This window comes from Ceratotherium simum, chromosome 16 (assembly GCF_057802395.1).
Source record: "Ceratotherium simum simum isolate JZ-2026a chromosome 16, ASM5780239v1, whole genome shotgun sequence".
Lineage (NCBI taxonomy): Eukaryota > Metazoa > Chordata > Mammalia > Perissodactyla > Rhinocerotidae > Ceratotherium > Ceratotherium simum.
Window position 1 is genome coordinate 54,078,564 of NC_141915.1, and position 22,031 is coordinate 54,100,594.

At 46.9% G+C, this 22,031-nt stretch overlaps 1 protein-coding gene across 6 annotated transcripts in view; it reads right to left on the reverse strand.

Moving 5' to 3' along the window:
* Nucleotides 1–22,031, reverse strand: part of SLC39A11 (solute carrier family 39 member 11) — a 369,359-nt gene that overhangs the window by 337,116 nt on the left and 10,212 nt on the right. For 5 of the 6 annotated variants that reach the window (XM_087441496.1, XM_087441498.1, XM_087441495.1 and 2 more), the window contains exons 3-4: nucleotides 12,511–12,629; nucleotides 8,053–8,091 (exon numbers count right to left, since the gene is read on the reverse strand). In XM_087441496.1, coding sequence (XP_087297622.1) covers nucleotides 8,053–8,091; nucleotides 12,511–12,629 — 158 coding nt within the window. Of the gene's footprint in view, nucleotides 1–8,052; nucleotides 8,092–12,510; nucleotides 12,630–16,075; nucleotides 16,163–22,031 lie in introns of those variants that run through there. The other variant, XM_004432706.3, reaches the window with a different exon arrangement.

Here is a 22,031-nt window from a genome sequence, read left to right on the forward strand (position 1 = left end):
CCAAAGAAGACATACAGATGGCCAATAGGCACATGAAAAGATCTTCAACATCATTAATCATCAGGGAAATGCAAATCAAAACAACACTAAGATATCACCTCACGCCCGTTAGAATGGCTATAATCACCAAGACAAAAAATAACAAATGTTGGAGAGGATGTCGAGAAACAAGAACCCTCATACACAGCTGGTGGGAATGCAAACTGATGCAGCCTCTATGGAAAACGGTATGGAGATTCCTCAAAGAATTAAAAATAGAGATGCCCTATGATCCAGCCATCCCACTACTGGGAATCTAACCAATGAACCTGAAATCAACAATCCAAAGAGGCTTATGCACCCCTATGTTCACTGCAGCATTATTCACCATAGCCAAGAAGTGGAAGCAACCTAAGTGTCCCTCGACTGACGACTGGATCAAGAAAATGTGGTATATATATATAATGGAATACAACTCAGCCATAAAAAAGACAAAATCATCCCATTTGCAACAACATGGATGGGCCTGGGGGGTATTATGTTAAGTGAAGTAAGCCAGATAGAGAAAGACAAACGCTGTATGATCTCACTCATATGTGGAATATAAACCAACACATGGACAGAGAAAACCGTATTATGGTTACCAGGGGCAATGGGGGTCGGGGGTGGGCACAAGGGGTGAAGGGAGACACATATATGGTGATGGACAAACAAAAATGTACAACCCAAAATTTCACAATGTTGAAAACTATTAAAACATCAATAAAAATAAAATAAAATAAAAAGATCTATTTTAAGATGTAAAATATCTATTAAACATCTACCTTTTCCTATAGAGAGATATATGAGTTATTGTGACTTTGGAGAATTCACATCTGACTAAACGGAATCTCGAGGCCCCTTTTAATCTCTTGCTCATCACTTACATACACTCCCACCTTCTCCTTCATGGGATCAGGCAAGATGCCCTCAAACAAAGAGAAACAGATATCCCCAAGGAGAATGCCCTGGCCCAATCTATAGAGTATACCCAGGCCTGGAAGGAAAGGCAGAGGGAACAGGGGGAAGGAAGGTTTCCAGGCCATGACAGTGGAGGTGGCCTGAGGATGCACTTGGGGAAGGAGGGGAGAGAGGATGGGGACAGACAGGGAAGTGAGGTGATGGTCCAGGGGGCTCTGGGCAGGCCTCAGGGCCACACCCCTGCCCCAGATGTTCAGCAGGGCAAAGAATACACACGAGCTTTTCCACCAAGACAAACGCTGCTCCTTTCCGTCACCGTAGAGAAAAGGTAATATATCATTTCCTCCCCCACACTGTTTATAAGGACATTGGAAATCTGAAGCATGAAACTGAAAAGAAAAAATACAATAATAAAAATAATAATCTGTTTCCTTCCTGAGCGTTTTTCTTCCCCTTCTCCTTTCTTCCTCTCTCACCTTGCCACTCCCTCTCCCTGCACTAAGACTTTGCTTTCCTCCCAGTGTGGAGTCAGGAGTCAGGATGTGCTAGGAAGGAGGGTCCTCATCTTGCTGGCCCATGGTGCAGAGGATGAGGGGAGGACCAGGGGACAGAGCTGTCATCACATCGTCCTCGAGCTCACAAGAACCACTACTGTTTGGGCGCCAGGAAAGCCAGGTCAAAAGTCAGCCTTGTCTCCCATGATGTGCTCCAAGTCTCCTGCCCGGGCCTGGCATGGTTTGAGTTCATCTTAGCTGAGACACAGAAGTTTTCCCACTGGAAACTGGTCATTTGAGACCTTTAAAAATAAAACGCCTTGTCACGCAAACCTTAACAGTCCCAATCCCTCGATGATGAGCGTTTGGAGTGTCAGTGTCTTGCAGCATCGCTATGCAGAAAGCAAAGGTGGCAGAAGCGGCAGGTGCCCCTTAAAGACTGTGCCAATAACCCTGGAGCAAGGCTGTGAATAGTCATGCTTACTAAGGCCCTTCCCCACATCTTCTTCATGCACTGTGCCACACTCAGCTTGGCAAGTGAGATCCCTGAAGCTGGTAGCTCAAAGTCCCACCAAGCCAACCCTAGTACACCTCCTCACTTTTCCACTGAGCACCCATCTAAAGGGCAGCCTTAGCCCTAAAACAAACAAACATCACCTCCCTGGTCACTGCATCTCAGTGCAGAACAAGAAAACCTGCAGAGAGTAGAATCTCGGAGGCCCTGGGGCTCGCCAGCTCCCAAAACCTTGAAAAAGCAAATTTAAGAGAGGAGCTCCACTTTGGATAATTGCCCTGAAACTGCTACGGTGAGTCATCCAGTCGAAGTGATGCAGGAGCAGGATCTGCTCTAGGTCCAAGCATGTTCAACATCCCTAAGAGGCCATCTTGGAGCCCTGTGTTTCTCTCAGCCTCATAAAGGGGAAAGTCCTGACTCAGAGAAACAGAGAGCAATGATCTTTGCAGGAGCCTCATCAGAGCCTATTAACACACTCCTTTCATACCGTCTGGTGGTACTTTGGCTGTGGCCCAGCCCATTTCAGTGTGGTCCAAAAGACCTCACATTGAAAAATTTCCATTAGGACATATTGGGCTTCCCTACCTCTAAGGCAATAAGAAGCAGAAAAGGTAACAGCAATTATTACTTCCCAATCCAGGATCTGTAGAGCCAGTAATATACAAGCCAGGATTTCTGAAGATCCAATTCAATGGCTGCTCCCCATCCTCGCTTTTCTCTCTCTGCTATTCCCTCTAGAATAAACCTTTCCAATGGATCTGGCTGAAATCTCTTCCCTGATTCCCTCATGCTACAATTTAAGTTCATTTCCTCCTATCCATTTCTCCATGGAAATGGAGAACAGCCGGTCACCATCATCCCTCCAGACTCAGCGGCCATCACTGGAGAGCATCATTAACTTCCAACAGCAAGCCAGTTATTCGGAGAAAACATTATTCACCACTTGCTGCACAAAAGCAGACTCAGCCAAAATCTGCTCAAGAAAATCATGTCTTGCACAAGAAACCAGCTCCCTGTGGGATTAAATAATAGATATTCAATTGCCTTTTCAAGCCTAGAAGTAAGCTTCTCGATTGGTAGGCTGTCCTTCTCTTCCGCAGTTTTATGGTCATATTTATTCCACACAAGTGCTTCTTCCATGAGAGAGAATGTACATTGATTTCGAAATTCCTAGTTAGTTTAAGCTTCACCAAAGAGAGACATCAGAACCAGAGCAAAGAAAACTAAAACGGTGACCCTCAACGTTTCAGCCTCTTCAAATTCATTTCAACATTTATCTTTTGAGACGATGACTGCTTTCTCGCTCCGATGAAAAGATATTCAATTACATGTTTAAATTTACCACTGAATAGGCGAGGAGGTGGACAGATGAACCAACAACGAACTGCAAGACTTCACAATGGCCTTACAACAAAAGGACGTGCGAGAACTCACCTCTTTAAATGTGCAGATCCAAGAAGCTCTGAAAGAACCATCCAGTCCAACCTCCTCAGTTCTTAACAGAGTCAACTGAGGTCTAGAAAGACCAAGCAGCTTGCCCAAGGTCATGCAGCTAAATGCTGGCAGCCCCTGGCTTCTCATCTGGGTTTGGTCCTAGCTCTGGCCCAATCTAGCAATTTCCAATTGTGGATAAGTCATTTATTCTCTCTCTGGATTGGTTTCCTGTCTGTAAACAGAGGCAGCTGGACCAGACATCAGCTAGGAGGCATTGCGGTTTAAGAGTGGGAGCTCTACGGTCAGACTATGGACTCAAATCCTGGCTCTGCTCACTGTGTGATCCTGAACAATTTATTTACACTCACTGGGCCTCAGCTTCCTCATCTGTAAAGTGGGGGGAAACAACAGCCCCTGGTACATAGCTCACAGAGTTGTTAGGAAAATTAAATGAGATGACCTACATACAGTGCTTGGCAGAGCACCTTGTACACAGTAAGGACTCAATAAATATCAGCTATTATAATCTTCCAGAATCTTTTCCAGCTTTAAAGTTGCATTACTCTAGGATTCTAACAGTGAATAATGACTATGCTTTTTTTTTTTTTTTGATAGTAATATTTCTTCTCCATTAAGCTCATGCCTCAGGCAAAAGTCAAAGCCAGACAAGGGTAGTGAGAAGAGAAAGACAATGATTACTGGAGACTCAGAGAGTGATTTAAAGAGTCAGGAGAAAAATAGGCAAATAGATTCCAAGAGGAGTCATTTAAGGAGAACTGATTAACGCTTCCAAGGCCCCGCTAATGAGAAAAAAACAACCTGCAAAATATATTGCTAAACACATTTAAAATACACTTGTCCTGTGCCCAGAATCTCCCTTACAGCAACACCTGTTTTGGTGCACAATTACAGATCATATAAATACATCACTGCGGCATTCTATCAGACACGTACTTCAGCGTGCACACAACACACACATAAATGTACACACAGCTGACTGTAAAAACATGTTACACCTGGGCAAGGTACAACGGGACCCCAGTCAACCGACCGATGGCCAGTTTTCCCTTTTTCAAGATATTTATTCAAAGCATCTCAGAGCTGAGTTGAGGAAGCAAAGCCTTTAGGATACCAGGCACTATGGCACATCTAACTGTCCCAACACTTCATATATGCATAATAAAGTTCTCCAAGGACACACACTCAGGGTTAATGGTGCTGACCTCTGGGAGGCAAGGGGGGAAGGCAAGGGGACTTTTTTCTTCTTTTTATTTTTTTTATAACTTTAAATATACCTGAATTTTTACACATTCTACTCTGTGACCAGAGATGATACATCAAAATGCTCTAGACCAGGATTTCTCAGCCTTGGTACCAATGACACCTTGGGCCAGATAACTCTCTGTGGTAACTGGGCCTGTCCTGTGCATCACAGGATGTGGAGCAGCATCCCTGGCCTCTAGCCACCAGATATCATTGTGACAACCAAACATGCCAAATGTCCCATGGGGGGCAAAATCGCCCCTGGTTGAGAACCACTGCTCTAGCCAGTAGGTTACCTATATTAAATATTAACTATTCCATCATAAGTACAAGCAATTATTACAGCTCAGGCCACCGGGGCTCTCTTGCCAGTCCCTAGTTTAGGAGGCATTTATGAGAATCCACTTCCAGTCACTAACGCCACTGAAATCTCCCGAGTCTGAGTCCCATCTGTCCCCACATCATCCTTTCACTTTTCTCTGTGTATCTGGTGACCTGCCAGGGGTTCCTTTGCACAACTAGCTCAGATTCAAGGTCAACTTCAGAAAAGTATATGACTTATTTTCTGATAAATAAATTTTAGAATCTCCTTTTTTTCCTACCCACTATTTTAAAAATCACCAGCAAAACTATTTTAGATCCTCAGAGTTAAGTGAATACGATAATACACTGGTCTGATGACGTTTTTTAAGGAAATTACACCTTACATTGTCATGTTCTAATGCTCCCAAATTCATTCTTACATGTCCTGAAGACCATTATGCTCGATCTGTTTTGTCTGTGGTTTCCTTTCTTGTTTTATTTTGGTTTTTGTCTTTTGCTATGTAAATTTCACAGTGGCTCTTAGCCTAAAAGAGTAAACTAGACAGAACACCCAAATGCCAGGTCCGGAGCAGTAAGACAGCACAGAACAGAGTTCTTCAAACTTTCTGTCTGTGTGCCCCCATAAGAATTCCAAAAAATTAAGTACCCCTCTATTCATTTTGAAATTGACATTTAAAATGTTTTCATCTTAAGTTTAACAAGTTGCAAAAGATATAACTTCTGGCACATAAATATTGACATGTTTAAATAAAACTGTTTCATCAGTTGTTTCAATGTACCTAGTGGGATCTAAACAGCATAGAGGTTTGATTCCCATCATTATTCACTTAAAAATACACATAAACTAAGCTGTGCATTATGTGTTATGCACTTTTTTGTTCCTGGGTTATATTCTAGACACACGCACAAGGCAAGCTCTTCTTAAAAAGTCAGAAAATTCACATCATTCCTTTTTCTCCTTGACTTATATTTCAGTCCTATTTCCCTACAGATTTCTATCCTAGAGCAACTCATGTTTTATACTAGCAAGTCTATTATTGATTTCCTTATCATACCTCTCTGCAATATATTTATATCTATATACATTTCAATGTAATTTTTTTAAATCTCCTGGGAGCCTAGGGCTCGAACTGCTTAAATAACAATTTCCTGGATTGAGTTACCATTACAACTATTAGCACCAGAGAATAGATTCATAACAACAAAAATATAGTACGCTATTTTATAATAATTGAACATGAAAATGTAAAATATTCTTGGAAATGCATATTTTCATGAGTGAGGTTTTTTTCTTGTTTTTTCAATTCATTCATATATCCATGGACAAATATTAAGTAGCCATTGCTAGAATAAGACAGGGTTACACATCAATTTTATTTCTATTTTTGCTTTTTTTTTTATCTTTTCAACATAAGCAAAGAGAAAGTGTGTTCAAGAAGATGGGAAAAAAATAGATATTTTGTTACAAGGTTGTCATTTTGTTCTTTGAACTCTTTCCAAGTTACAGATCCCAAATCCCCGAGTGGTCCATCGTGGAAAATTACTTTTAAGGATCTCTCTGCTAACAATTTGATTAGATCCACATTCAAAGGATGGGACAGCATCCTAACTACTAAAGGACTCATGCCCAGTGGTGAGTGATTAGAGTCCTTCACTTTCTCCACACCAGCACCAACATTCCAAGGTCCCTCTGTTTACGCGTGGAGATTGTGCTCCCCAGAGACAAGGTAACAAGGCAAGAGAATGTCTGTCTTCTATAAAGTGGGAGAGGGCAACCGTGCCAGGGACGGCGGCAAGGAGAACCTGCTGTCAGGGCATCTCAGGCAGAGCAGTTTCGGGAAAGAGAACAAAACCGGAAGCTGAAGACCAGGAAACTGATTTTGTTAACACTCTCCATGTCCCCATGTAACACTTGGAAAGTCTCTCCGTGCTCTCAAAAGTACGCGGACTCCAGTCTGACGGCTGCTGATTTAGATGACCTCTGGGAGGTCCCACCCCCAGGGCAGTTTTTGCAGATCACAGGACTACCGAAACAGGCAAAAGGAACCAAATCCTGATCAACCAAAAGGGAAAACTACACATCATGTGCCTTCTAATGTGACTGACGCAACCAGAATACATAACACCACAACATATTCATTCCTGCCTGGAGAATGGAGTCTGGATTAATCAAAAACCTCTAGGTCGAACTCCCAGCTTATAGGAGATGCAGGGGACTGAGGGACACGTCATACAGCACCACAAGGAGGCAGTGAGCCGAATTCACAATGTGGGTCATTCTACAGACAAACGATGCAGTTTCTCTAACAAATTACTAGCATGGGGGAAAAAAATGGGACTGTCAAAGAATAAAAGAGACTTAAAAAGTATAACAAACAAATTCAATATGAAAATCTTGTTTGGATCCTGATTCTAACAAAACAATTTTAGAAGACCCCTCCGAAAAAAATGGAGGAAATCTGAATGTGGACTGGGTGTTGCATGCATTACAATAAGGAATTACTATTAATTTTGCTAGGTGTGATAATGCCACGGTGATTATGTGTTAAAAAAAAAAAAGTCATTCAGTTAGAGACGTGTATTGCATTTACAGGTGAAATTACATGATGTCTGGGATTTGCTTTTACAAAATATTCCAACCTCCCAAGAAGGTTGGCGGAAGACAGATGAGAGATTAGCTTTATTGACATAATGATTGAAGGTGGGTGCAGGTACCTGGGGTATACCATAGGATTCTCTCCACTTTTTTACATGTTGAAAATGTCTACAATAAAAGGTCTCTTAAGGGGAAGAGGAAGAGAGAAAGAGAATATTTAATTTGTGCCAACAAATCCCTGTGCTAGGTCCTTCCTAAATATTATCTTATTTTACAAGTCCTGAGGCAGCTGCCCACCAAGCCTCTTTCACTGGGCATTCCATACACTGGAAATAAACAGGGTCGGTGATAAGAGGGGGCCAGTTGCACCTGGAGATTACAGAGATGTATCTAGGCCGCATGGGGAAAGACTGGAAATACCCCCTTGGCAGAGAAATATCAGAATCAACACGTCTCCATTTACATGCCTCCTACCACGTGCTACTTACCCCTGCAGCAAAGCCAAGACTTCCATCTAAGATCCGCCTCTGAAAATGAAAACAAGATGTTTCAGTCTCTAAGGGATGTTTCCTGGGACAAGAGGAAACCATAACAACTAAGGAAACTACGTGAATAAAGACTGGCCCACGCTGGAGTCTGTGAACCTGTCTGGAAAGTTGGACCCGAGCCTTTACAAAATGGGCCAAGAACCAAAGGAAAAACATTTTTTAAAACCTTCCATCCTTCCCACAGCCAATCAAGTACTCTCTCAGTGTGGCATTTGGCTTGCACTGGCCTGTGTGTGGCCTCTTACTCGGCTCTCTCTGCAAATGATGATTATAAACCTTTAGTAGGTAGCTGACCTAAAAGATGGAAATTGACAAGTGTTGGCGAGGAGCATGTAGACCAACCAAAACCTGCCCACACTGCAGGTGGGGGTGCAAACTGGCACAGCCACTTCAGAAAACTAAGTGGCAGCATCCACTAGAAGTAAACATCTGCAGACTCCATGACCCAGCTGTGCCACTCCTGAGTCATCACCTAATGGAAATGCACGTTGGGACTCACCAAACTCATGCACAGAAATGCTCTCAGAAGCAGTGTTTGTGAGTGCCCAAAACTAGAACCTCTCCTAATGCCCACCAACAATATAATGGATATGCATACATCAATTAGGATGTATTCATACAACAGAATACCACATGGCAATGAGAACCCACACATGAGATACACACATATATAGAAAGGAATCTCACAATCAGCTAAGGGCATTCAGTAAACTGGAAAATAAATAGGGTGAAATCAACCAGACACAGAAGAGCACGTACTATATGATTACTCCATTTATATAACGCACAAAAACAAGGCAAGCCAATCTCTGCTGTTAGAGACCAGGAGAGGGATGGCCCTTGGAATGGGGGTCGGGGGTGTGGGTGATTGGAAGGGAGCCTGAAAGGACTGCTGAGGGGCTGGTCCTGTTCTAGTTCTTGATCTGGGTACTAGTTTCATAGGCATTTCTGAAAAATTATCAAGATGTACACTTATGAAATGTGCACTGTGCATTTTATATTTCACTAAAAAATTTTTTTAAAGAGGTGGCCTAAGTTAGGGATACAATCTATAGCCACATGTACATGTTACAGGCATGTTGAGGTGTTGATCACCCTGATCCTTGAGACTCCCAACAAAGTCTGGGTAGCTAGAGCCACCGGGTCAGTCATCTCCAGCCACCTCTGAGTGGCTGTGAGGTAGATGGAAGGTTTTGACCCCAGTGAGCCATAAAAATGACATTCTTCTCTACGCATGCCACCACATAAGCAAAGTTGGTCTAACTAAATAATTTAACCAAATCAGACAAATATAATAAAAGAGTCAAGTAAAATCATTCTGTCAGCATTCATCTTGATACTGAAAGAAGAAAAATTACACTTTTTTTAAGGTCAATAAATCTGTTATTCCACTTTTACACATTTATCTCAAAGAACTATCAGATATGTGCTCAAAGATTTACGTTCATCATAAGACTATTTCTAAAAACAGCAACAAAAAAGGACATAACCTAATTGTCCGACGGTTAGGGAATGACTAAATAAACTACAGTACACCCTTATGATGGGATATTATATAGCCATCTAGGTAATGAAAGGAATCAAAATAATCAAAGTCATCAAAAAATCATTTAGGGATACAGGAGGATGCTTATGATATCAAGCGAGAAAAGCTACTTATAAAAAATTCCACAATTTGATCCCTATTATGTAAAGAGAATAGATAGTACATACTTATGTATACTCAAATACAACTGAACAAATTTGAACAAATATATTCAGTTTTCCTTTCCAAGAAGTAGGATCAGGAACTTTTTTATTATTTCTTTAAGCTTTTCCATATTTTATAAGTTTCCCACAATTAAAATGTGAATTTTTAAATCAGGAAAATGAATTTTGAGTGAAGCTGAGCCAATGTCGATAACAGCAGAGAACAGATGGCTGAGCGTCTACTATCCCAAGTGATCCTCCCCCATTTCAGTCAGGGGGACAGAGTGCACACCTGTGGGCTCACTTCTATGGTGGCCTTGGTCTCCCCAGGCGTGCCCTTTCCCACTTCTCACACACACCTCCTGTGCAGAAAGAGTTAATTAACACAGCCCACCCAAGCCTGCTGTCTTTAGAAGGTCCTGATGGCAAGGTTGGCCCTTGGCTGGCTTCTGGGAACTTGGCATTGAACTGCTGCCTCCATTCCCTAACTGATGAGGGTGGGTCACTGTGCCTAGACTGTTTCACAAACAAGGTGACTGATGCGGACCCCTGCTTTCCTTCTGGGAGTCTGGAATTTTGGTAGTAGCACAGCACAGAATGCCCACATGGCCAGCCCCCAATAGAAGCCTTGGAGGCTGAGTCTTTTTAACAGGCGTTCCTGGGCAGACACATCACACACATGTTAACTGCATTTTTCGTTGCTGGGGAAAGGAGCATTCTCATGTGCCCCCTCACAGGAGGGAGGAAGCATCAAAAGCCTGTGCACAGACTTCTCCAGACTCCGCCTGTGTCTTTCCCCTACTGATCCTATTGTATGTCCCTTCTCTGTAATAAACCTTAGCCATGAGTACAACCATATGCTGAGTCCCGTGAGTCCTTCTGGTGAATCATCGAATGTGGGGGTGGTCTTGGGGATCCCCTCTATGCCTCCACACAGAGAAAGGTCTAAGCAATTCCTTCTACTGACCTGGGTGGTTACCCAAATACGAGACAAGTTAGGGGCTCTGCAGTTCCAAAGGAGAGGGGGGCACCTCTGTAACGACTTCTCCCTTGAAGAGCCCCCCTAGCACGGGCGGGGGCCACACGGGGCTGTGGAGTTCCACTCACCGCAGTGCTCATTTAACTCAGCCCTCAACAGCCAGCTCGGCCAGGTAGACCCCAGCTACTGCGACTCAGATCATTCCTTGTCAACACAAAAGAAACTGGTGAAGATGAAACATGGGCTGCTCTCCCTAGACGGGCGCAAGGATGGGAGCCCTGGAAACGTGGCATGGCCGTCGTGAAAGAGGAGGAGGGTAAGGTAACCTAGCGCCCTCTCCTCCAGCTCCTGGGTGTGTCGCATTCGAAAACTGGGTTTCGAAACTTTTCACTCCCTGTCGACAGTGACCTGGGAGACAGCAACCTGGGATTCGGGGTTGTGTGGCTTGAGTTCCAAGTCTCCGACAGGCTCCTAACCTCCAGGGAAGGAGAGGAGGGGGGAGTGCAGTGCAGTGGCCGGATCTTATCGCCAACATCAATACCTGCTTTTCTGGTCTCAAACAAGAGTGCCTGGCTTGCCAACTTCCTAGACGCCTTTTACTTTCCAGATCTGCCTCACAGCATGTTTAAATAGATCTTAAATCACTTACTCGCTTACCACGCCTACACTTTCTAGGGCGCCTGCTGAACAAAGTAGGGACTTTGCATTCATCAAGATATTGATGGATTCCTCTAGGCCTTTGGACTGAGGGAGTCAAGGGTTGGAGAAAAGAATTTTAGGCATATGAGGTAGGTGGGGGTTGTGGAGTGGCGTGGGGTATGTGGAATGCCTGTGGGGGAGGGGTGTAGAGGGTGGGGGAAAGGTATGAGGGATGAGTGGGGGGTGTGGGTGTGGAATGTGGGGTTGTGAGATATGTGTGGGGTATGTGAGGGTGTATGGGATGTAGGGGTGGGGGTGTGGGAGTGAGGAGGGTGCAGGGTATGTGTGGAGGGTGGGGATATGGGGGTAGGGAGGGTTGTGGATGTGGAGGGGTGGGGTATGGCGGAATGTGTAGAGTGTGTAGGAAGAGTGTGAGGTATGGGGGGAAGGAGAGATGTGGGGGTGTGGGGGCATATGGGTACATGGGGTATGTGGGAGATAAGGGTGAGTGACGGTGCTGGGGGGATACGTGGAGGATGTGTAGGGGTGGGGTGCACAGGTGTGGGGGTCTGTAGGGGTATGGCGAGGCGGGTCTGCTTGTATTCATCGAGCAGGGGGTGGAGGAGGAATGAAGAGCCCTGGAGATGGAACTGATACCCTTCCCTTCCCCCAAGGTCTTTAAATCATCCCAGCTAACTCAAGGCCACCGCCAGGACAGTTACATCCAAAACTTATTGTTCTTCTTCACTCATGCATATTACCACCCACACTAGGCCTGAAAGAAAGGAGAGGAGAAGATAGAAATCAGGCAGAGGGCTAAAGGAGCCTGAGTAACTGGGCTTCTCACTTCCTACTCCCTCCAAATCAGAAGGGGAGAAGCAAGCAATGCATGACCGTGACCGTGTCTGCAGCTGCACACACCTGCTGTCCGGGCCTGGGAGAGGGGAGAAAATAAGAGGACAAACATCGTCCATAACCTGGAGGTGTGGCCAGGGGCATTAAAGAGTCTGCACCTGCTATGTGGAGTGGACGGGTTTCAGAGCTTGCTAAGAGTCCCCACGAACTTCCAGAACAGAAGCAAGACAACTCACCTGTCCACTAGAGAATATGAACACGAGAGCCGCCCCAGCTGCCGTCATCCCCCAAGTGAAGAAGGTTCCCAGCAAGGCCTGGAACACAGGGCTGTGGCCTTGGAGCATGCTGGATACAGCTGTGTGCAGAGGAGCAAGAGAGGGTCAACCGCTGGCGGTCCCTTTCGATGACACGCACATGTTCTAAGGTGTTCTAACACCCTCCACTTAGCTGGCCTGTGTCTGGGTTGGTGGTATGCACCTTCCTGCCACGCCACCCCTCATGACCTCAAGCACACAGGTCGGGCTTCTTCATCCTGGTCCCCCTAGGAATGGGAAATCATCCAACACTGAAAGGAGAGACGTGAGGACACCTAGGGAGATGCCAGAGGAGAAGACTCCACACAAGAAGTTACAACATTGGGAAATAGTTCCCAAGAGAAGGAGCTCAAAGAATGTGGATTATTTAGCCTGGAGGAAGGGAGCATGGAAGGGTCTGACCGCAGCCTTCTCACACATCCTGCCTGTTCCACCGGCCGTTGCCTGTCATGGGTTCTGTCTCCTCCGAATACAGGTGACTAGCTCGGATTCCCTCTTGAAGCTCTTCCGCCGCAGTCCTGATGGAACTTTCAATAGCTCCCCATGGAGCCTCCCGTGGCCTACCCAGGATATCCTCCATCACTGACCGTCAGTTAGCCCAGTGACTCCTCAGGCTCATGTCTCCATTACCATTACACCCTGCATGGGCACCATACTCCAGCTTAACCGCGTTGTTTACGGAACCTTCCACCACCCCCAGGTGCTCCTGCTCCAAGTCTCTCTTCATATGGTGCCCTCCCAGAACGCCTTCCTCCCCAATCTCCAGCCATTAGACCCAGAGCACCCTCTGTTACCCACCTAATGCCAACTTCCATTCCAGGCTTCCCTGATCCCTCTCCACTCCTGTCCCAGTGCACACCTTTGGCACTTTCTTTGTGTGGGCTTGCCTCCTTCATCTTTTATATCATTAGTTGCTTAAGAACAGGGATGATGCTTTTTCACATTTAGCACCCCTATAAAATAGGGCTTTCTGGCACCCAAAAAATACTTGTTGAATTGAAAAGGGCCAGCTTACCTTGATAGGACACTCAGCAAGGACAAGGAAACGGAGCCATAAGTGGCATTTCCCCCAGTCAGCCAAGCACACTGCTATTGAAGCTGAAGTCATACCACTGCCCACAAAGGAAAGAAAGGGAAGTACCATTCCCTCCTGTTTTCACTCAAGGAACCTCCTCTGGACTTTCAACATGTTTTAAATTCTAGCTCTGAAATTACAGGGAATCAGACTCTCACTGTGGAAAGTTACAAGGCAGAGAAACCCATTTGGTGAAAAGCCCTGTGTTCTGGTACACAAACATCAGGGCTCAGGGGCGTCATCTCAAAAGGCTCATTCAGCTCCCCACTGGTCTTCCAGTACCCACAGGGCTGGAGACAACCCCACTGGGCACAGCCCTGCCAGGCGCCTGCCAGCACTCTGCGAGGAGCCAGCAACCCTGGGCTCGCAGATCAAGAGCTAAGACGCTGCCTCTCGCTACTGACCCTGGAAGGAAACGCTGGCAGAGGGTGGACGGGGCCCTGATGCCAAGGAGCTCAGTAGCATAGCTAGGATTCAAACCTAGGAAGGCTGTGAGTCCAAGCGAACCCAGATGAGCCCAGCTGAGTCCAAGCGAACCCAGATGAGCCCAGGGGAGCCCAGGCTTGGGCCCAGTGCCTGGAAACCTCTGAGAAACAGATCTATGGATTCAGACTGTGTCCCCATAGTCTAAATGGAACTCACGATAGTGACTGCACCAAATAAAGGAAAAAAATCATTTTTTAAAAAACCCATCCTTTTACATATGTCATCTTGTTAAGGCACCCTAAAAAGAGTGGTACGTGTTTGTTTTTAAACCAAGACATCTGGATCATTACACCAATCTATTTCTAGCTGCATGTGGATAAAATTTCAAACAGCATTTACAAAGAAAGGCACATAGCTATCATCCTCTTAGTACTCATCATCCAAGAGGGGTCACAACAAAAAAAAAAAACACCTTTTTTTTCCAGTATTGAATGCGTCTTTCAACAGCTACAGAAAAGAGGAAGTATTTGCATTTGCCAACAGACCAAAGTCAACGTGGGTTTTAGCCACGAGCAAACAAGGGAGCTCATGGGTCTTCCCGGGGCCGGGGGGCTGTGGAAGGGGAAAACTCTCTTCTGAGCCTGTCTCCATTTACACCTGAGCAACCTGAAATATAAGAAAAAGGGACACACAGGGAAGACCAAGGCCACCCTTCCATCCCAACAGTGGCAGCACTTATCATTGGCAATGCAAGTCCAAGGCTCCTTAGAGAAGCTTCTTCCATTTGCTGTTTTAAATCCTCACAACCAGAAGGGTGGTCAGAGAACCAGCAGCACTGGTCCCCTTGGGAGCTAGTTAGAAATGCAGAATCCCAGGCCCCATCTCAGACTTGCTGAATCAGAAGCTGCATTTTATCGAGTTCCATGGAGGATTCTCATGCACTATAAAGTACAAAGCACTAATCTAAAACTGGAACAACTTCTACAAGATCGAGAGCTTTAGAAAGTGAGTTCTCCTGCCCTACAAAGGATTGGCAAGGCCAATGCAGAGTCCCAAGAGAACAAAAAGTTTTCTCCAATAGGTAGACCAGTAGCACTTTGGGAACAGAAAGCACCAGCCACAGCAGCTACAAACTAGCTTCTGCAATGGGGCTCGGACTTCCTCGTGAGCTGAATACATAAACCTTGATTAGTTTGCAGGAGGCAGAATTATTCTCTGCCTACTCCAATTTGAAAGATGCCAACATCACCCTGCATGTGTACACATTCCACCACAGCAGCACATGAGGCAATCCCAGCTAATATAGGATTTCTTTCTTTTCTCTCCTTTTTAAACCTGTTGCCGTGCTTCCAAGAGTCAGCTTCAAGATGTTGGTGAAGGTGCAGAGGTGGAGACAGCACTTAATGAACTGCACATACATGCCCTGACTCCACGAGGGGAATCCAGCAACATTCGAGTTTGGGCTGATATGACTGTGGAAAAGTTCTCTAAGACCTCACTACTCAAACTGTGGTCCGCGCAACAGCTGACCTGGGGATTGATTAGAAATGCATAATCTCAGACCTGCTGCACCTTAACCAGAATCCCAGGCAAGTTCAAGAGGTCCTGCTGACCCCTAGAGCCAGTGGGAGGGGACTCCGAGCGGCTGGAATTGGCCACCTCTGCTCCCAGGGCTCCTGGGTCCCCCACACGCCCACCGTGAAGCGCTGAATGAAGAGGAACTTGGAGAACCAGTGTCTAAGGCAGGCAGGTCAACGCCCTCCAGCTTGCCCCGGAGCGGGGCAGAGGGGGCTCCGGGCACCCTTCTCCCTCCTCTGCCACCTGCCAAAGGCGCCCTGCTGCTCCTCCAACCCCCTCCTCTCCTCAGGGGCACCCCCTTCCAAACTCCACGCTGCCCTTCCAAGTCCCACGCGCTTGTTCTGACGGCCCCAGACCCCGGGCCTCCAGCCCAACCGCAGGCGCCGAAGGAGAGAAAAGCCGACTCACTAGAGTGCCCTCTCAAGCCCCCACTCCACTTCCATCAGCCCCCGCCGCCGCTCGCTAGGCTCGGCCGGCTCCACTCCCGAAGTCACTTCCTGCTTCCCTCCCCGCACACGTGTCCCTCCAGCCACCAGGCCCCGCCCCGCCCTGCTGCGATTGGCAGAGCCTGCCTGAAGAATAAATTCTCCGGTTCTCAGCCCTCTGCAGGCTCGGGAACAAATCCGGGCGGGTGCAACAGAGTCCTGAGGCCCAGCAGAGAACATCCTGCACGTATAAGCCTCCGCAGTCTTATGTGAAGCCACACGCTCCGAGGTTCTGGTTCTGTAAATCGGGGTGGAGCCTGAGATTTTCTGTTCTGAACTAGGAGTTGCTGATGCTCTGGTCCTGGCACGGCTCTTTGAGAACCACTGCGCCAGGTCAAAGGCTTTGCTCTCCAGGCCTTCTATAAAAAGACCAGAGGGTATGACTGCTAGATTTAGCCAAAAATAAAAACAGGATGCCTGGTTAAATTTGAATTTCAGATAAATAACAAGTAATTTTTTAGTATAAGTATGTCTTGTATAATATTTGGGACACGCAATGCTAAAAACATATTTGTTATTTATCTGAAATTTGACTGTAACTGGGTGTCCTGTATTTTACCTGATGACCCTACCAGAAAGTAACCAGGGCAGAAAAACTGCCCCTACCCAGAGGCCACAGACCAGAGGATCCAATAGGACAGGCCTGTTTTTTTTGTGTGTGAGGAAGATTAGCCCTGAGCTAACGTCCTATGCCAATCCTCCTCTTTCTGCTGAGGAAGACTGGCCCTGGGCTAACATCCGTGCCCATCTTCCTCCACTTTATATGGGACACTGCCGCAGCATGGCCTGCCAAGCGGGGCATCGGTGTGCGCCGGGGATCCAAACCTGTGAACCCAGGCCTGCTGAAGCAGAGCACGCGCATTAACCACTACGCCACAGGGCCGGCCCGGGAACAGGGCTCTTTTGTCCAGCGGAAGTCCCTCATTCACACTGACAATCACACCATATCCACTCACTGTGTCAGGAAGAGAACCTGGTGATGTAGCGTGGTTTCTGCCCTCAGGAGATTCCCAGACTGGGGAGAGAGCCAGACTAGCTGTCTCAGTCTGCTTGGGCCGCCATAAGAAAATACTACAGACCGGGGACTTAAACAACGGATATTTATTTTCTCACAGTTCCGGAGGCTGGAAGTCCAAGATCAGGGTATAGATTCGGTTCTTGGTGAGAGCTCTCCAACTGGCTTGCAGATGACTGCCTTCTCACTGCGTCCTCACATGGCCTTTCCTGGTGCATGCACGTGGAGAGAGACAGAGAGAGGTCTCTCTCTCTCTCTTCCTCTTCTGATAAGATCACTACTCCCATGGGATGAGAACCCCACCCTTATGGCTTCATTTAACCTGAATGACCTCCTAAAAGCCACATCTCCAAACACAGTCACATTGCGAGTGAGGGTTTTAATACGTGAATTTCAGAGGGGCACAATTCCGTCCATAGCACCAGCCATTTCAAGTCCGTGTGATATTCCATGTAAGTGGCAGGCACATGGAGAAAACAGACTGGCCCATCAATTCAACCTCCAAAATGTTGCTCCTCACACACACACACACACACAGAGTCACACAGACACACTACAATAGTTAGCAATGAAGTAGTACAATGTCTTAGATTCGCTTCAAAATACTATGAGAGGGGCAAGTGGATGAAGTAGAGATTAGACAAGATTGGCCATGAATTCATAACTGTTGAAGCTGGTGAATGGGCACATAAGGGTTCATTAAATTTTTCTGCCTACTTTTGTACATGTTTAAATTTTTCATAATGAAAAGTTATCAGAAGTTTTATAAACAACAAAAAAAAGCCCCATCCTGGGGGCCAGCCCCGTGGCACAAGCGGTTAAGTGTGCGCCCGGGGTTCGCCTGTTCAGCGTCCCGTATAAAGTGGAAGAAGGTGGGCATGGATGTTAGCCCAGGGCCAGTCTTCCTCAGCAAAAAAAGGGGAGGATTGGCAGATGTTAGCACAGGGCTGATCTTCCTCAAAAAAAAAAAAAAAAGCCCCATCCTTTCTCTCCCTTCTCACTGCTGTTATAAAGATTCAGCTTCTAGACCTCTCACCCAGGTCAAAGCAATCACCCTCTACCACTCCATCCTGGTCTAGCCTGTTCTGTGTACCACCGCCAAGATTAACCTGCCTAAGACACAGCATGTCACTTCCATGCTCAAAAACCTTCAATGGCTCCCCAGTGCCTTCAGCGTAAAGTCCAAACTCCTCAGCCTAGAATTCAAGGTTTCCCATGATATGGTTCTAACTAAATCTTCTCAAGTTTGTCTCCCAGTGTTCTCCTCCTTGTCCCCCCTGGCCAAACCAGGCTGGACTACTCACTGTCCCCTTGCACAGCCTTCCCTCCCCCTCCCCCACCCTATACCTCCCTTTATACCATTTCTACTGAACTGCCCTTTGCCTCCCAGTTCCCCAAATCCAAATCCCACCATCCCTCAAGGCCCAGGTTTAATGCAATCTCCCTCAGCACCCCTGCTCTGACCTCATCTCCCACATATCCCACCTGTGATGAGAAATGGGGTCCCCATCCTCTGAGGTCCCACAGAACTTCATCTGGATTCTAAGGCCAGCTTATACTGCAGGACCTGACTTCACTGTTGTATTCAACACAGAGACCCAAGGTTTGAATCCAGGTCCTCACTGACCCCCTGCCCCTAGCTGGGATAGTGCCATATATTATAGTATATACTCAAAATACGCTCCTAGGCAATGCCTGGGTAACCCAATGTGGGGAAGGGGGGGAGGGGGCGGCAAGTGACATTTGGTGAGTCCCCAACCTCGAGCCAGACGCTTTCCCTTTACATCATCATCTTATTTAAAACCCGCAACAGCCTTGAAGGGTAGGTATTGTTATCCCCATGCTGTGGTCTGAATGTCTGTGTCCTCCCAAAATTCTTATGTCGAAATCCTAACCCCCGCAGGTGATGGCATTAGGAGGTGGGGCCTGTGGGTGATTAGGTCGTGTGGGTGGAACTCATGAGTGGGTTGGTGCCCTTATACCAGAGGCTCCAGAGAGCTCCCTCACCCCTTCCACCATGTGAGGACACAAGGAGAAGTCTGTGACCCAGAAGAGGGCTCTCACCTGACCAGGCAGCCACCCTGAGCTCAGACTTCCAGCCTCCAGAACTGTGAGCAATTAATTCCTGTTGTGTATAAGCCACCCAGCCTGTGGTATGTTGTTATAGCAGCATGAATGACCTGAGACACCCCATTTTACAGATCAGGAAACCAAGGCTCAGGAGTGCTCTGTAGTGACCCCAGGTTGACAGGGCGGTATGGGAAACCAAGCCCAGCTGACTCTAGAGATGGTGTTCTTCTTGCCTCAGACATTCAGGGCTCACAGGACTGAACTTGACACCCCGATCAGCAGAACCTCTCACTTCCCCTAAACCACACCAGCACCCTTAAGTGGAGTGGCCAACCCCTAAGAGACAAGTCCTACCATTTCCCATCTTTCCCAATAAACCCCGCGCGCGCGTGCGCGCACACACACACACCCCCCCCAACCCAAACATACAAACTGCCTCACCCCCTTAGGGTAAGAAGTGCCCAGTGTTGACCAGAAGAAAACATTGTTTCCTTAAAGCTAAGTACTGGCTTCTACCTCCAGCCCAGCCCCCAGCCCATGCCTATTCGCTCCCACGAGCAAACGTGCCCTGCAGCCTCCATAAATTGGGGGAGAGGAGGAGGGATGAAGTGTGCAGAAACAGACCAGAGCAGGGGCTAATTAAAGGGCGGACTAAGTGCCTAAAGGCCATACAACCAACTGATCTTGACAATCAGAGAAGGAACCACAGGGCAGCGGAATGGTAGCCCTTTCCAGGGGAATCACTGTGGCTTAATCTGGCTAAGCAACCTGCCAGCACCTCCCCTGGAGCATGGGGGTAGGGTGGGCGAGGGGGAGCAGCTGGCCGCTGCGCAGAAAAGATGGGGGAGGTAGACAATAGACAGGAGCTGGGCATACGTGGTCCAGCCCAATGAGTCCTGGATCTTTCCTTCTCTCTCTCTCTCTCTGCCTCTCTCTCCCTTCCTCCCTCTCTCCCTCTCTCAGATCTTGTTTCTCTTAGGAGGTAATGTAGCAATCCAGTACAGGTTTTGGAATCTGACAGCCCAGGAGGAATTCCAGCTTGGCGTGTGAGCTTCCTTGGACAAATTCCCCAATCCTTCTCAGCCTCCGTCTCCCCATCCTGAGTCTGGGAAGAACACAGTGCTCTCTCCGTGTTGCTGTGACTAGAGTGAAGCATCCAACACCCAGCCCGGCACCCATCGCGGCAACCTGAATGCTTATTATCCCTCGATGCTCTCTCCTTCCTTCATTTATTCATTCTTTTACTCAACAGTGTTTCATGAACCTCTGTTCTGTGTCAGGTACTCTGCTGGACCCCGGTATACAGAGATCAACTAAACACACATGGTTTGCCTCGCCATCCTTTCTTGCTTGCCACTTCTTTCCCTTTCCTGAAGGGTGACCTCTGACACATCCTGAGGACTGAGATAAGCCTCTTAGCCTGGGGCAGGTGGTTCCTTCGGCAAAGTGTGGATGATAAACTCAGGGCTGGAAGTGGTGCTCAGATAAGCTAATGGGATCATAGCAGTGCAAGTAATAGGTGGTTTATAGAAGTGCTGTTGAAATATAAGGGAGTTTTTGTTGTTGTTTATTTAGGGGACTTTTTTAAGTATCCCCCGCTGATACTGGCTCAACACAAGGTTGACATAAGGGAAGCCATATTGTAGAAAAGAAACCATATTGTAAATTTGAATGACCTCTGACTAACTCTATGGATTTTATGGCCCCTCCCAGCTACCGTAAGTTGATAACTTTGTTCTTTTGAGTTCCTTAGGAATGTGATGACCCCCGGGCAGAGAGTCTATGCTGACAGCCATCATCAATGACAACTGAAAGATCAGGGCATAGGGTGTTGCTCCAGTCTCTGATGCATATCCAGTGAAACAAAAGACTATCAGGAACTAAGACCAGATGGATGCCTCCCCGCACCCGGAGACCCGCCCTCTATATAACTGGCCTGTAGTCTTTGTTCTGTAAGATGGTTCTTTGAGACATTAGTCAGCCACCTTCCCCCTTGCTAGCAAGCTGTAATAAACTGCCCTTTCTCTGCCACCATCTTGCCTCTTGACGATCGGCTTTTGTCTCGCAGCGAGTAGATCATGCCCTTTGTGCAGTAACACAGCCATATATCCAGAATTCATCCACTTCTCTCCATCTCCACTGTTGCCACCTTTGCCCAAAATGACAGCTCTGACTTGTCATCCTGCCCTGACCACCTAATTAATCTTCCTGATTCTCATTGTGTATCCCCCCAACGGCCCATTGTCCAAACAGTAGCCAAAGTGATTTTTTTAAAGACACAAGTCCAATCCTGTCAGTCTACTACTGCAAACCCTCTGAGGGTTCCTCATTGCCCTTGGAGTAAAACTCAAGCTCCCTTCCTCAACCTATGAAGCCCTATGCAACCTGGCTTTGCTCACCTCTGCACCACCTGTACCCCTTCCTCACTCTGCTTCAGCCAGGCTGGTCTGCCTTCTGCTGGAACACCAAGCTTACTCTAGCCTCAGGGCCTTTGCACTTGCTGTTCCCTCTGGAACACTACCTGGAAGCTCTGCCTGGAGTGTCTGTCTCCCAGAACTCCACCTGGCTAGATCTTGTCATTTGCGTCTCAGCTCAAGCATCACCTCTGCCTTCCTTGAACACCCACTCTAATATAGACCTTCCAAACCCTTCTTTATTTTCTTCACGGCACTTCTTGATATCTGACATTCTTATTTATTCGGTCCCCTCAAATGCAAGCTCCATGAGAGCAGTACCACGTCTGTCTTTTGCACTGCTATGTCCCTAGTGCATGGCACATAGTAGATGTTCAATA